Source organism: Garra rufa, chromosome 13 (genome assembly GCF_049309525.1).
Source record: "Garra rufa chromosome 13, GarRuf1.0, whole genome shotgun sequence".
Taxonomy (NCBI): Eukaryota; Metazoa; Chordata; class Actinopteri; order Cypriniformes; family Cyprinidae; genus Garra; species Garra rufa.
This window is the reverse complement of record NC_133373.1, coordinates 1773621-1789169: the sequence shown is the minus strand read 5'-3', so window position 1 is coordinate 1789169 and position 15549 is coordinate 1773621. Positions and strand designations below refer to the sequence as shown.

The 15549-nt window shown below is 34.5% G+C and overlaps 1 protein-coding gene across 1 annotated transcript in view; it reads left to right on the top strand.

Moving 5' to 3' along the window:
• Nucleotides 1-15549, top strand: part of LOC141283312 (laminin subunit alpha-2-like) — a 194633-nt gene that overhangs the window by 120388 nt on the left and 58696 nt on the right. Inside the window, exons 25-32 of the mRNA XM_073816596.1 lie at nucleotides 848-1024; nucleotides 2882-3067; nucleotides 3214-3332; nucleotides 5173-5290; nucleotides 9939-10073; nucleotides 12130-12254; nucleotides 12335-12421; nucleotides 14977-15032. Coding sequence (XP_073672697.1) covers nucleotides 848-1024; nucleotides 2882-3067; nucleotides 3214-3332; nucleotides 5173-5290; nucleotides 9939-10073; nucleotides 12130-12254; nucleotides 12335-12421; nucleotides 14977-15032 — 1003 coding nt within the window. The remainder of the gene's footprint in view (nucleotides 1-847; nucleotides 1025-2881; nucleotides 3068-3213; nucleotides 3333-5172; nucleotides 5291-9938; nucleotides 10074-12129; nucleotides 12255-12334; nucleotides 12422-14976; nucleotides 15033-15549) is intronic.

Genomic DNA, 15549 nt, shown 5'->3' with positions numbered 1-15549 from the left:
TCCTTAATCATTTTGTCCCGAGGTGGGCTGAGATGCTCTGGTTACCAGGGAAACAGTAAATAGTAATAAATATCAAGTGCTTCCTGGCTGTCATTCTCCCTCAACCATATTCGCAACAGGATGGAATTAAGTGTGCGGGAGCAGCAGAGAGAGACAAAGATAGAAAGAAAGCGCTGACGCACAGAGACGCCCCTTGTTTGTTTTTAATAAGGGTTTCCTGCACGTTCACAAACTCGTCTTAATCCTCAGCCTGTCCATGGAGACAAACAGCCGAATGTGGCTGAAGGAAACGCTTTTCCAACATGATGAAATCGACAAACAAATTAAACAAAGGTTGCAGTCCAAAAGTTAATCTAAGTTTCAGACAGGAGTTTGGAATCCTTTAGCTCATTTATGGGAAAACGAGAGATTTTTTCTAAGTCAGTGAGTCGTGAGATTGTGTGTTGATGTGAGGGTAGTTTAGTCGCCCTGTGGGGTTCCTCTCTCTCACACACACACACAAATAAATCCTCAAAGACACTCAAACACAACTCTATTACACTATTTTGTGAGGCAATTTCACCCTGCTTACTTAATAAATATCTCTGGAGCACTAATGACAAAAAATGTTTTCATAATCTTCCTTTGAGATGTAATAACTTTCTTCACCTCTGAAACGTCTTCTGCGTGGGTGAAGACAAACATTAACTAATAATAATATTGCAACCCGTTTCTCACATTTCAATCCACAATTAGATTGCATTTAATATTGGGTTTCGCTTGGTTTGTAAGTTTAAAGTGCAGGTCTTGTTTGAGTCAATTCAGCTGATTGATTTGTGATGTCCTGTTCTCTTTTTCTGTCCTGTAGCTGACTTTGATGCCAGAACAGACCGTTCTTCCTCTCGTGGACAAATCCAGTCGTCAGGAGATCACAGCGGGCGTGAGCTTTCAGCATCCTGACATTATCGCTAATGCTGATGTGGTCCAGCAACATCTGAGTGAGCCGTACTACTGGAGACTGCCAAAACAGTTCAAACGCTCCATGGTCAGTCTGCCACCAACACTTTTTTCATTTTATTTTATACCGCTCAAAAGTTTGGGATGAGTAAGACTTTTCATGTTTTTTAAAGAAGTCTCTTATGCTCATCTGAGCTGAATTTATTTGATCAAAAATACAGAAAAAAACAATAATACTGCAAAATGTTATTACAATATAAAATAATGGTATTTATTATAATATACTTTAAAATATAATTTATTCCTGTGATTTAACGTTGAATTTTTATCAGCTGTTAGTCCAGTCCTGAGCATCACATGAAAGAAAAATCTAATATATCCTTCAGAAATCATTCTAATATGCTGATTTATTATTACAATCAGTGTTGCGGGTAATGCATTACAAGTAACTAGTAAAGTAACGCATTACTTTTTTGTTTACAAGAAAATATCAAAGTTACTTTTTCAATAAAGTAACACAAGTTACTTTTTGTTTCCTTTATGTATTTAACCCCATTTTATTAACCAATGTCTTTGCTGCTGACCTTTGTTGATCCAATTCAACCATACTAATAAGCAAAACTTACTTTAGATTAACTAACATTTGTGCTTCATTTTTCTTACTGCTGAAGAGTGTTGGACTTCCTTTTCCTACAGTTCTACTGTACAGACATGAATGAATTTACTTTTCCTTCAGTCATAGGCTTATTCATTTCACTTTTTGGTGTGAAAGGGCTTTTACATTTGCTTAAAAGCAAAGTTTTTATATTAAAAACAAACAAGCCCTGCCCAGATTTAAAAAGTAACTCAAAAAGTAATGTAATGCATTACGTAATTAGTTACTTTTTTAGGGAGTAACGCAATATTGTAATGCATTACTTTTAAAAGTAACTTTCCCCAACACTGATTAGAATTATCAATGTTGGAAACATTTGCGCTACCAAATATTTTTTCAAACCTGTGATTCTTTGCTTCTAGATTCTTTGATGAATAAGTTAAAAAGAACAGCATTTTTCCAAATATAAATCTTTTCTAACAATGTAAATCCAGGCTATCACTTTGTATTCATTTAACACATCCTTGGTGAATAAAAGTATTAATTTCTCTCAAAAAAGAAAGAATAAAAATGTACTGACCCTGAACTTTTGAACAATAGTATATATTGTTAGAAAATATATATTTGTAAATAAATGCTGTTCTTTTTAACTTTTTATTCACCAAAGAATCCTTAAAAATGTATCACAGGTTCCAAAAACATAAATGGAAAATAATAAGCATATCAGCATATTAGAATGATTTCTAAAGGATTATGTGACACTGAAGACTGGAGTAACGATGCTGAAAAATTCAGGTTTGATCACAGAAATAAATTAGATTTTTAATGTATATTAAAATTTGTATATGTATATTAAAAGTTGTTTTACATTGTAAATATATTTTACAATCTAAACATTTTTTCTGTAGTTTTGATTAAATAAACGCAGCTTTGAGACGCATTAGAAACTTATTTAAAACACATTAAATATCATACTAATCCCAAACTTTTGACCAGCAGTGTATATTAAAATGCAATTGATTGCTGTGATCAAAACTGAATTTTCAGCATCATCACTCCAGTCTTCAGTGTCACATGATCCTTCAGAAATCATTCTAATATGCTGATTTTCTGATTTAAGAAACATGATTATTGTCAATACTGAACACAGTTCACAAAAAGTTTGAAAGAGCAGCATTTTTCAGCACTGCTGAATAAAAGAATTACTTTCTTTAAAAAAAAGCTGATGCCAAACTTTTGAATGCAAGTATACAGTCTCAGTGTTTCAGTCGTATAAAATAATATTTTTGAATTTCAAGGCCAACTAATGAACATCACAACAAGGCTAACCATTCAGATGTTGTTTTTCAGATAACAGCCTATGGTGGGAAGCTGAGGTACGCCATCTATTACGAGGCTCGTGATGAGACGGGCCGCACCTCTTATGAACCCCAGATCATCATAAAGGGTGGCCCAAACAAGGATAAAGTCATGGTCCGCCACATGCCAGCGCTTCAGATTGGCCAGCTGACCCGTCACGAGATTGACATAACAGAGGTGAGCCAATCAGGAATGAGAGTCAGAGCTCAGCTCCACCCACTTACTGAAACACACTATAGATCATTAATACAAGAGTGATGACATTGTTTATATGTGCAGGAGTCATTCAACTGATCTCATGTATTAAAACATTTGTTTTGCAGCATGAGTGGAAACACCAGGATGACAGGCCGATGTCCCGTGAAGATTTCATGGATGTCCTGTTTCATGTCGAATATATCTTAATAAAGGCCTCACACGGCAGCGTCATGAGACACAGCAGGTAACTGATCTCAAGAAAGGTCCTTCTCACAAAAGACTTCTACAACTTTATCAGTCAACTTTTAATTACTAGGAATAAGCTTGGTTGTTATAGTTTTACGCTATATATATATATATATATATATATATGTATGTGTGTGACCCTGGACCACAAAACCAGTCATAAGGTTAAATTTGACAAAACTGAGATTTATACATCACATGAAAGCTCAATAAATAAGCTTTCTACTGATGTATGGTTTGTTAGGATAGGACAATATTTGGCTGAGATACATCTATTTGAAATCAGAAATCTGAGGATGCAAAAAAATCAAAAAGACTGAGAAAATCACCTTTAAAGTTGTCCAAATTAGGTTCTTAACAATGCATATTACAAATCAAAAATTACATTTTGATATGTTTACAGTAGGAATTTTACAAAAAATCTTCATGGAACATGAACTTTACTTAATTTCTTAATGATTTTTGGCATAAAAGAAAAATCTAAAATTTTGACCCATACAATGTATTTTTGGCTATTGCTACAAATATACCCCAGCGACTTAAGACTGGTTTTGTGCTCCAGGGTCACATATATATATACACCGCTGCTCATAAGTTTGGGATCAGTAAGATTTTTACATTTCTTATGCTCATCAAGGCTGCATCTGTTTGATAAAAAATACAGAAAAAAACAGTAATATTGTGAAATATTATTTCAATTTAAAATAACTGTTTTTTTATTTGAATATATTTTAAAATGTAATTTATTCCCGTTATACAAAGCTGAATTTTCAGCATCATTACTCCAGTCTTCAGTGTCACATGATCCTTTAGAAATCATTCTAATATGTTGATTTATTATCAATGTTTATTGATTGTAGTTGTGATACTTTTTTTTAGCATTATTTGATCAATAAAAGGTTATAAAGAGCAGCATTTATTTTAAATAGAAAGATTTTCTAATAATATACACTACTGTTCAAAAGTTTGGGGTCAGTCATTTTTTTTTTTTTCTCTTTTTGAAAGAAATTAATACTTTTATTCACCAAGGATGTGTTAAATGAATAAAAAGTGATAGCATATATTTACATTGTTAGAAAAGATTGATATTTTGAATAAATGCTGTTCTTTTTAACTTGTTATTCATCAAAGAATCCTGAAAAAAAGGATCACAGGTTCCAAAAAAAATATTTGGCAGCACAACTGTTTCAAACATTGATAATTCTAATAATAAATCAGTATATTAGAATGATTTCTGAAGGATCATGTGACACTTAAGACTGGAGACTTAACAATGAAAATTCAGCTTTGCATCATAGGAATAAATTATATTTTAAAGTATATTAAAGTAAAAAACATTATTTAATATTGTATTAACATTTTGCAATATTACTGTTTTTTTCTGTATTTTTAATCAAATAAATGCAGCCTTGATGAGCATAAGAGACTTCTTTGAAAACATTACAAGTCTTACTGATCCCAAAGTTTTTTTAACGGCAGTTTGTTTATTTATGTATATATATTTCATCTAGTTCAGAAAGACAGGTTTTCTGAATTTCAATTAGTTCAACTTGTACTCAAATAACTAAAACTAAAACGGAAATAAAAATGAATGAAATCTGTATAGACATATTATTAAAACAAAAAAAATGGAAAGCACAATTGATTTACTAAAACTTTAACTAAAATTTAAATAAAAATGGAAAATATCAAAACAAAATTAATTTAATTAATAAACATTAATAAAAATATAAAAGAAATATAAAAAATATATTAAAAAAATGATAGCACTAGGAAAAATTGTTTTGTAAGTTTTACGTTATCTTTGAGGCTCATATATATTTTGGATTGGTGTGCAGGATTTCTGAGATCACTTTAGAGGTGGCTGAGGTTGGGACGCCCTCACAGGACAGTGAAATCGCCCATCAGATTGAGAAATGTGACTGTCCTCTGGGATACGCCGGTCTCTCTTGTGAGGTAATGTCTTTATGATGTAGAAGAGCTGCTATGTTCTGCAAGGTTGTGATAAAATGTCATAAATGTAATTATTACCTAACTCTCTATTGGTCAGATATTATTAGGGGTGGGAATCTTCAGGCATTTCACGATCCGATTCCGATTCTGGGAGTCATGATCCGATTCCAAAACTATTCTTGATCTTGATCTTTTTCACAATTAATTCTTCTGCTGTCCAAATACATCTTAACAACTTTACATTTTAACAAAATGTAAAATTGCAGTTTCTATGCTTTTTGTTTCTAGTTGAAATCTCTGTATGTCAGTACTGCCATCTTAAAAGTAGGGCTGTGAATTGTCACTGGTTTCATGATTCAATTTAATTACGGTTTTTATTATCAACTCACGATGCGTCACATTCTCAGTTTTCAATATTACCGCACATGGCTACTTTTTCATATACGTTTATAATTTCATAAATTTTATGTTGTGCAAAATGTACTTAATTTTTTTATTATATGAGCAGGCTACTTTTTAAAACAATTACTTATTTAAAATAATTGTTCTTTAAGGATCTGAAAGTTCACAGACAATAGTTTTCCTGTTTTCCTCGTTTGATTATTACTGATGAGATCAAAGAAAGGGCAGCTGTATTCAAATTAATGCACAGATCTATTTCCATATATCAAGCGTTTTGTCCTGCTCTGAAAACATAAATGTGAGTACATCAGTTTTGTATAAAAGTAATCAAAAATGCAAGTGAATTTAATCACAGCCGCAATCGAGTTTTAGGACGAACAAACACAAAGCACACGTGAAAGTCTGTCAGTGCGCTGCATTCCAAATGGCATAAATGAAAGCATATCTAAAGCAAAACACAGGGGAAATAACAAGCTCAGAATCGTTGAAGAGAGAATCGCGATGCATCGCAGATATTATAGATATTATAGCATAATGTTGGTCAGAAAAGATAGAATAATCTCAAGTCAATGTCACAAAAAATAATAGTAAGGACAGCCATTTTCATAAAAACATTTTGTTTTGTATTTATTACATAGCACCTAATAAACTCGATCTGTTGTGCCTAACATTACAAAAAACAACTCTGAAAAGTCCCAGTAATGCAGTTTCCAAATAGATTTAACGTGACGTCCTTGTCACAATAATTAAGGCACTTTGAGCGGCGCTGATGTGCCCTTTCATAACAGGGCCCTAGAAACACAACAGCTCTGTAAAAACAGGCCAAGTGTGGAGAGACGAACAGCTGGGTGTATCGCTGCACGCCGCTCATTAAAGCGAGTATTTCTCAGACTGTTAATGTGTTAAAACGCTCTCTCGCCGCCAGTCTCCGCCCACAAAGCGCTCGTGTGAGGTCTTTAACAAGCTCAAGTGTGCGAGACTCCGATTACAGATCAGCGAGTGTCAGTTGTTCACATTCAGGCTGGACGGAGCCGCGTGGAGACAGATGGCCGTAACTCCGCGGCGCCTCATACTGTGCTTAATAAAGTATTTTTAAACAAGCGTTTAGCAAGTTCACCCTGAACAGATGGTGTACTAAATTGACGCGATTAATTTTGAAGAGCGAGGGTGAGAGGGAGTGTTGCTATGGTTTCAGCAGAGGACTATTTTTTTCCTGTATGAACGTTGCTGGTCTACAGTGTAGCAATTTTCGGTGTGGATTTGCAGCACGTTCTTGCTTTACTAGTTGAATGACAATCACTATGTGCCTGTTACCTCTTGCACATTTACACATTAACTGTAGTAGAGTCATGTCCGAATGCCACAGCACTATGCTAACACTTGCGCTGTTGTACAGATTTAACTATTTGCTGTAAAGTATGAGTCTACATTGTCAGGTTTTCGTGTTGAAATCTGAGCAAACAAAGTTAACCAGAATCATACTTAACTGATTATGCTTTATTTTACTGTACAGTAAAATGCAACATACAGTGAAGTGTAGAGTGGCTCTTAAAGGATTAGTAATTTACAGATAATGTACTCAGCCCCTTATCATCCAAGATGTTCATGTCTTTCTTTCTTCAGTGGATAAGAAATTGTTTTTTTTGAGGAAAACATTTTAAGGAATTATTTCATTATAGTGGACTTCTATGGTGCCCCAAAGTTTAAACTTCAAAAATGCAGTTTAAATGGAGATTCAAAGGGTCTCTAAACAATCCCAGCCAATGAATAAGGGTCTTATCTAGCGAAACGATCGGTTATTTTTGAAACAAATTGACAATTTAAATAATTTATAACCTCAAATGCTTGTCTTGTCTCGTCTGTGCGATGCACTGCAAAAAATGCTTTTCTAGCTTAGATTTTTTGTCTTTATTCCAGCCAAAATATTAGGAAGGATTTTCCAGATAAGTAAAAATTATTTTCTTGTTTTCAGAAAAAAGCAAGTCAAAATTAAGTGAGTTTTTGCTTAGAACAAGCCAAAAAATCTGCCAATGGGGTAAGAAAAAAAAATCTTATTTCAAGAAAACAAGATTATTTTTCTTACCCCATTGGCAGATAATTTTGCTTTTTTCAAGCAAAAATGTACTTAATTTTGACTTTTTTCTGAAAACAAGGCAATAATTTTTACTTGTCTAGAAAATCCTTCTTGATTTAAGAATTTTTAAATATTTTGGCTGGAAACAAGACAAAAAATCTAAGATAGAAAAGCATTTTTTGCAGTGTGTCTATAATCTGTGTAATCTGGGTCAATACAGTTAGGGTATGTCTAAAAACTCCTACCTCGTTTTTGTCTTCAACTTCTAAATTGTCCTACATCGCTGTGTTACCTTTTTTTGTAAAGGGTGATTGACCTTCTTTGTATGTTCAGTTTGTAAACACTGGGTCGGTACTTCTGCCGCGATGTAGGACGATATTGAAGTCAGCGGAGAAAACGAGATGGGAGTTTTTCGACATGCAGAGACGAGAAAAGACGAGCATTTGAGGTTATAAAGTATATAAATTGTCAATTTGTTTCACTAGATAAGACCCTTCTTCCTCAGCTGAAATCATTTAGAGCCCTTTGATGCTGTGTTTAAACTTCGGGGCACCACAGAAGTCCACTATATGGAGAGAAATTCTGAAATGTTTTCCTCAAAAAAAACATAATTTCTTAACATGAACATCTTGGATGATAAGGTGGTGTAGCGCAAATATCACACAAAAAAACATCCCACGACTGATCTATTTAAAATAGCTGGACGCGGATAAGGCTGGAAGCCAGACCCATAAAATCCGAACACGTAATATGAACACACATAACATCACCATTTCACAAATCTGTGTTTTTGTAGTTTATACTGAGACAATAACAGTATCAATTTCAAAAACAATGCTGTACAATATGGCCATTTTTAAAAGTATTTTAGATTTCATACAAAGTCAGTGCAAAGACACAAACGAAAACAAAACATACAGTATGGGCAATTTTATGGTGTGTGCACACAAAAAGTGAATTTAATTATTTGTGAGAGTAGATTACATACGAAGTAAATACAAAGACGCGAATGCATGATGCTTGTCTTCCACACAAGTTGAAAAATTTCAATTTTTGAGTGTTGTCGTTCAAACCAATCAGTTAAGAGCTTATTGACACATCCAGTTGTATCAGAAAATGGAGGAGAGCATAACGCAATGTTTTTATTTGAGCGACTAACACGGGAAACATCCCACAAGTGATCTAGAGCGATAACTCAATGAGAATATTAGTTTTACGTTTGGTGTGCACACACCATTAGAATCATTTGTTGTTATGAAAGAAAATTATTTCTGCACACTGAAAAAAAATGATTCATTGAATTTACTAAATTTACTAAATTTACTTGAATTTACTAAATTTGTTTAAGGTAAGTAGTCAAATTATTTTAGCTGCATTTAGGTAAAAAAAATTTTTTTTAAAGTTAGTCAACTAATTTTATTTAAATATAGCTAAAATAAATTGATTGCAAACACTTACCTTAAAAAAAAAGTAAATTCAGTGAATGATTTTTTTCAGTGCATTAGGTTATGTTTACACAACAAAAACTGTATTAAGTTTTCTTTGCATTTTTGAAAAATTTTGCATACAGATGACAGCATTGTCAAAACAATTGCCGTTTACACGAAATCGTGAAAAATGACTAAAAGCATTGTATTATTAATGCCAGGCCCGTAGTTGACTCTGCGAATTCATACATTCATATCTACCTTATTCTTTAACGTGGAAATAAGCCTATGGGTGAGACTTCTGGTTCATTAGCCGATGTAGGGAAATGAGAAGAATAACAACATGCAGTAAATGATAAAATAATTAAAATAATATGGTAAGACACACGAATTTGCAATAGTAAGTAGCAAAACAAGCAGTTTTATACAACTAAAAATAGCTGGATGCTGATAAGACTAGATGCCAGACCCATAAAATCTGAACACGTAATATAACATAACATCACCATTTCACAAATTTGCATTTTTTAAAAACTTGCATTTTGAAACCCATTTTCAAAAGCGACCGAAACGCTGTTGTCGTGTAAATGAATGACCAAAACACAAAAAGTTTTCCATTTTTAGTTGCAAATGGTGTTGTGTAAATGCCCCCTTAGTTTCACATTGATATGATGAATATGTTATTTTTTGTTTGCTGTAAAAGCCTGCTGATGTACTGCAATGTTTATGTCTGAATAACTATGTGCAGGAATGTGCAGCTGGGTTCTACAGGCTCTCTGTTCACACCGGTGGAGCCGCGTCCAGAGCGGGATTTGGCACTTGTGTCCGGTGCCAGTGCAATGGACACAGTGACTCGTGCGATCCTGAAACCGCCATCTGCCAGGTACGTACTCACTTAATGAGCTGCATTAAGTCCTTTGGAATGGTGGAGAGTTGAAGTAACATTGCATTCAAAACCTCTTAACAGAGGGTCGGCTGTTTGCTGCACAACTCTGGAAAAGCTCTTTGGAGAAGGGTTCGACTGCATGTCAATTAAACATTGCATATGACAGTTATCCAATGACCATCTCCTAAACTAAATGGAGCTGGAGCCAAATTTCAGCCTTTTATTTACATTGACTTGAGAGCCAAGAGATGACAAAACAGCTGCCCAGAATGTAGTGGAAATGTAGATTTGGCCAGACTTGATCTAGCACCATGTTAGTAAAAAAAAAGGTACAAGTAAAGCACACTGGACAAATCAGGTCTGTTGAGTCCATCAGTCCAGTGCAAGATGAACATGCAGTCGAACCCTTCTCCAAACAGCTTCTCCAGAGTTGTGCAGCAAACAGCCGACCCTCTGCCTTCAATTGCATGCATGCTAATAGCAATATCATTTGCATTTTACGGGTTTTCGCAAATTGAAAATGGTAAACGAGTGTGTAGGGGGGTAATTTGAGTAATTGAGGTACACAGGAAGTTAATGAAAGTTTCAGAGCGACACGGACCAGTAAAGCGCAACTTCAGCAGTCTGATTACACTCCGCTCTGAAAGCTGCCGCTCCTCTGTGCCTCTTTCTCTCCGTTTTTCTTCTCATTCTTGGTGTGTGACTTGGGCAGCTCGAGAAATGCAAATCTCTTTACTGGGGCCAGCTTTCTGTTCTTAATGTGGCATTTTAACTAGATTAAGAGAGAGCTTTATGTGTTTACTGAAAAGCTGCATTTGTATTGATTCTAACTGTAATAACATTAAACTGTTGTCTTGTTGCAACATTACACATCTTTTGTCTTAACCAATGTGATTATATGCTGTAGCTCAGGCTGTCAATCAAGTAGGCTAAGAGTTTAAATTTAAATCAGATGCATTGCAATTAATGGCACATATCAATATTTGCTGTCCCAAAACAGACATTATTTTGATGGAAAAATGAAGCAGAGATGTAAGACCCAGTGTCATGTTATGTGTAATTAAACGTAAAAACGAGTATCAAACCCGGCATTCTGTTGTACTCCATCCAGCTGTTTCCGGAAGATTGTGAGCTTTGCATTCATTCTGTGCCGTCTGCTCTCATAAATGCGTTTTCACTGACTGCAGACTGAAAAAAAAATGAATTCCCTATTATGAAATTGTTTCGAAGCAGTATTGCAAAAAGTTGTGCTGTTATGACAATTATGCTTCAGTGCTGCTTTAACATGGAGCAGTTTTGGCTCTGGATGATATGACAATATAAAACAATGATATAAGTCAACCAACAGATTTAGATTTAGCTGTATTTAAAACCAGGGTTGGAAAGTATCGAAATACATGTCAATTTTTTACGTATTAAAATACCAAATGTGACCCTGGACCACAAAACCAGTCATAAGGATCAGTTTTTAGAAATAGAGATTTATACATCATCTGAAAGCTGAATAAGCAAGCTCTCCATTGCTCCATTGATCTGTTACAAAAGAACAATATTTGGCCGAGATACAACTATTTGAAATTCTGGAATCTGAGGATGCAAAAAATACTAAAAAAAAAAAAAAAAAAAAAAAAAATATTGAGAAAATTGCCTTTAAAGTTGTCTAAATAAAATTCATAGCAATGCATATTAATAATCATAATCAAAAATTAAGTTTTGATATATTTACTGTAGGAAATTTACAAAATATCTTGATACAACATGATCTTTAAAAGAAAAATCAATCATTTTGACCCATGCAATGTATTATTGGTTATTGCTACAAATATAACTGTGCTACTTAAGACTGCTTTTGTGGTCCAGAGTCACAATTTGGTTATTTCAAGATAATTTAAACATTAAGCTGTTAGAAAAAGTATTTAACTGTGCAATAAACATTATTTAATCATGCAATTTTTTTATTATTAATAATAAAAATTCATCAGCTGTTGTTAGAACAGTATTATTACATGTTACAACATGTTAATAGTGCTTTTATGTTGTTTTGTTCTTCTAGAATTGTCAGCATAACACAGTTGGTGATAAGTGTGAGCGATGTGCTGCAGGGTTTTACGGCGTAGTTCGCGGCTCCACCGACGACTGCAAACCCTGTGCTTGTCCACTACTCAACCCGGAGAACAAGTATGTCACACACACACACACACACACACACACACACTCTTTAGTGGTGATAAGTCTCACTTTTGCCCTGTTTCTCTCAGCTTTAGTCCCACCTGTCAGACGGAGGGTTTTAATGACTACCGCTGCACCGCCTGTCCTGAAGGCTACAAGGGAAAACACTGTGAAAGGTGAAAACATATTTCTAAATGATGTAAAACAAGTCGTTACTTACATGGCTGAATCTGTCAATAAAGTGTTGAAAATGAGCCACCGTCATCTGCAGTAGGGATGCACTGAAATGAAAATTCTTTGCCGAATGTATTTTGCCAATTTTTTTCATCATTGCATAAATTAAATAGCCAAAATGTGCTTTTTACAGTTTGATTGACAACAGCAGTCCTAGAGGCAAAGTTGTTTAAAATGAGGAGATCTATCATATGATATGAAGATATAGTGTATGTGTGAATAAATGGACGTTTCATTGCGATTTTAGTTCTTTTGCAATAGAAATATCATGTTTTTGACACCTTTTTAACTGTTATAGTGCCACCTACGGTCCGATCTTCTTGAACCTTTGCATGCTTGTTAAGAGTCATCTGGTATATGTTTTCCCCAATTTTTGTTAAGTTTTGTTGAGTTTTTGTTTGGGTTCTATAGGCTTTCAGGTATATGTGGCCACGCCCCTTTTTAAAATGACCCCGTTATAGCTAACCAAAGGACAAATTCAACATTTTTTTTATAATTATTGATCTAGAAAGTCTGGAGAACTGCACTGCAGTGGTTTGATTGAGGGCAAAAAACCTAGGACTAGTTCGCAAAAGTAGGCTTTTAACATAATTGAAAATAATTCATGAACGATTTGATTGACAGCAATGGTTCTTGAGGCAAAGTTGTTCAGCATGAGGAGATCTATCAAATGATATGCATATTGTGTGGATGTGTGAAACACCACGTGGTTACAGAGCCATAAAACCATAAAATTTCAAAATTCTTACAGACCTTTAGGGCCATGAGTCGAACATGCCCATGAGTTTTGTTCCAGTCGGCCTCCGTTAACCTTGTCTAATAGGTTCTCAAACTTCATTGGCTGATGACGGCCATGTTTTTTGAGATACGCCAATGTCCTCATAGACACTTGTGCCACTTTGAACCAAGACACTGCACACCAATTTTCAAGCCTATCAGACTAACGGTTGCATAATTGATTGATTAATTAATATGTTTTTTCCATCTTAGCAAGAAATACCATCAATGTTTTTTATTTGACCAAAGATTGAGCTTATACACATGTGTACAGAGTTTGATGAAGATATCTCATTCCGTTCAAGCGTTATAGCTAAATGTACAAGTTGGCTAACATCAGCATAGAACATTTTAGCGTTCCTATCTGACCTGAACTTTTTTAGTAATTATTGATATTCAGTGTCTAGTGTCTGCACTGGTTTGGTTCCGATCGGGCAAAAAACCTAGGACAAGTTCACTAAATAGGTCTTAAATATAAGTCAATTTTTCGGGCACAACCGTACGGCGTAGCTCAAAAATAAAGACAAAGAAAAAAATCAATTACAAAACAACAATTTAAAAATATTTTAACATTCTAGTAGACATTATAGCCTACCAACAAAGCACAATTTAACTTAAAATTAATAAGTTAGTAAAATAATATTATTTGGCCATTTTTAAGACCCCCTTCTTAAATCAGGCATCTGCTTTTTTAATGTAGAAATAAATGCAACCTTGCTGAGCAGAAGAGACTTCTTTTAAAACATTAGAAAATATTACAGATCCCAGTTTAAACACTATGTGTGAATGTTATAATAATAAAACTGGTAACACTTTACAACAAGGTTCATTAGTTAAACATTAGTTAATGTATTAACTAACATGAACTAACCATGAGCAATACATTTGTTAATGTATTTACTAATCTTTATTAACGTTAGTTAACGGAAATACAGTTGTTCAGTGTTTGTTCATGTTAGTTCACACTGCATTAACTAATGGTAACAAAATTTTAATAATGTATTAGTAAATGTTGAAATTAACATTAACAAAGATTAATAAATGCTGTATAAGTCCAGTTCATTATTAGTTCATGTTACCTAATATGGTTAACTAATGTTAACTAATGAACCTTATTGTAAAGTGTTACCAAAAATAAAACTGTTGTAATTATTTAATCATTATTTAAAAAAAAAACTTTTTTACAGAACATCAGAAAAATTACAATACTAACATTTTTGAATGTTGACTTTTATTTTATCAAGAAGATCTCAGTTCTTCTTTTTGCTGACAGCAGCATTTTTATGAATGTTTCTCAAGCAGCGCTGTCCGAATACATACAATTGCTGCATGTATTAGAAAACATAATGTTCTGTAGTTTATTTACTGATGGTTTAATGCCATTTTGCGATTTCAATTATCATACAATAACCAGCAACAACCATCCCTTCCTCTTCTCATGGAAGACTAAATAGTCTCTCGTCGGAATGATTATTGCATCTTTTTTGGACAGTTTTAAATGCTTCCACACTGCCGTCATGTTTGCTGCATTAGGGCACATCATATCATTGTTCGGTATGATTTATTGTTTTTTTCGCTTATTCGGCTGAATAATTTCGGTGACCGAACATTTGGTGCATCCCTAATCTGCAGTGCTGAATGTGAGGCAAATCTTAAGTATTAATAGTAATGTTTTAGCAGAGGCCTTATAGTGTGTTGAATGTGATTATGGTCTGCCCAGGTGTGCTCCTGGTTTCCACGGTAACCCGAGTGTGTTTGGCGGCCGGTGCGAGGAGTGTAAGTGCGACCCTTACGGTTCATTTCCCACAGCGTGTGACCCGCGCTCCGGACAGTGCCAATGCCGTCCCGGCGCCAGCGGCCTGAAGTGTGACCGCTGCATGGAGAGGCATGTGTGTGGCCCTGAGGGCATCGTGTGTACGTATGACAGCCACACTAACACACAGTTTTGATCTCTCTTTGACCCTGAACCTTCTCTGATACCGTACCTTTAAGACTTCTGTGATGTATCTTGAATATGATTAACTTAATAAGTTAGGTTGATCTGTTTTATTCCTCTGGGTCTTTGTTTCTTGTGCCATAAACAGCCTCTAATAACGGAGAAGAGATGCAGCCAAAACAAACAACATTTTAATTAGACATGCTCAGATTTTCCCCTCACAAAATTACTGTTTACTTTTCGTATAATTGTTGACTGATCATTTTCTCAGCTAGGAGAGATCAGAATGCATTGCTGTGCTAGACACCTGCTCCTCACCACTGGGTTGGAAATCGTGTCTTTTAGCAATTATGTGTT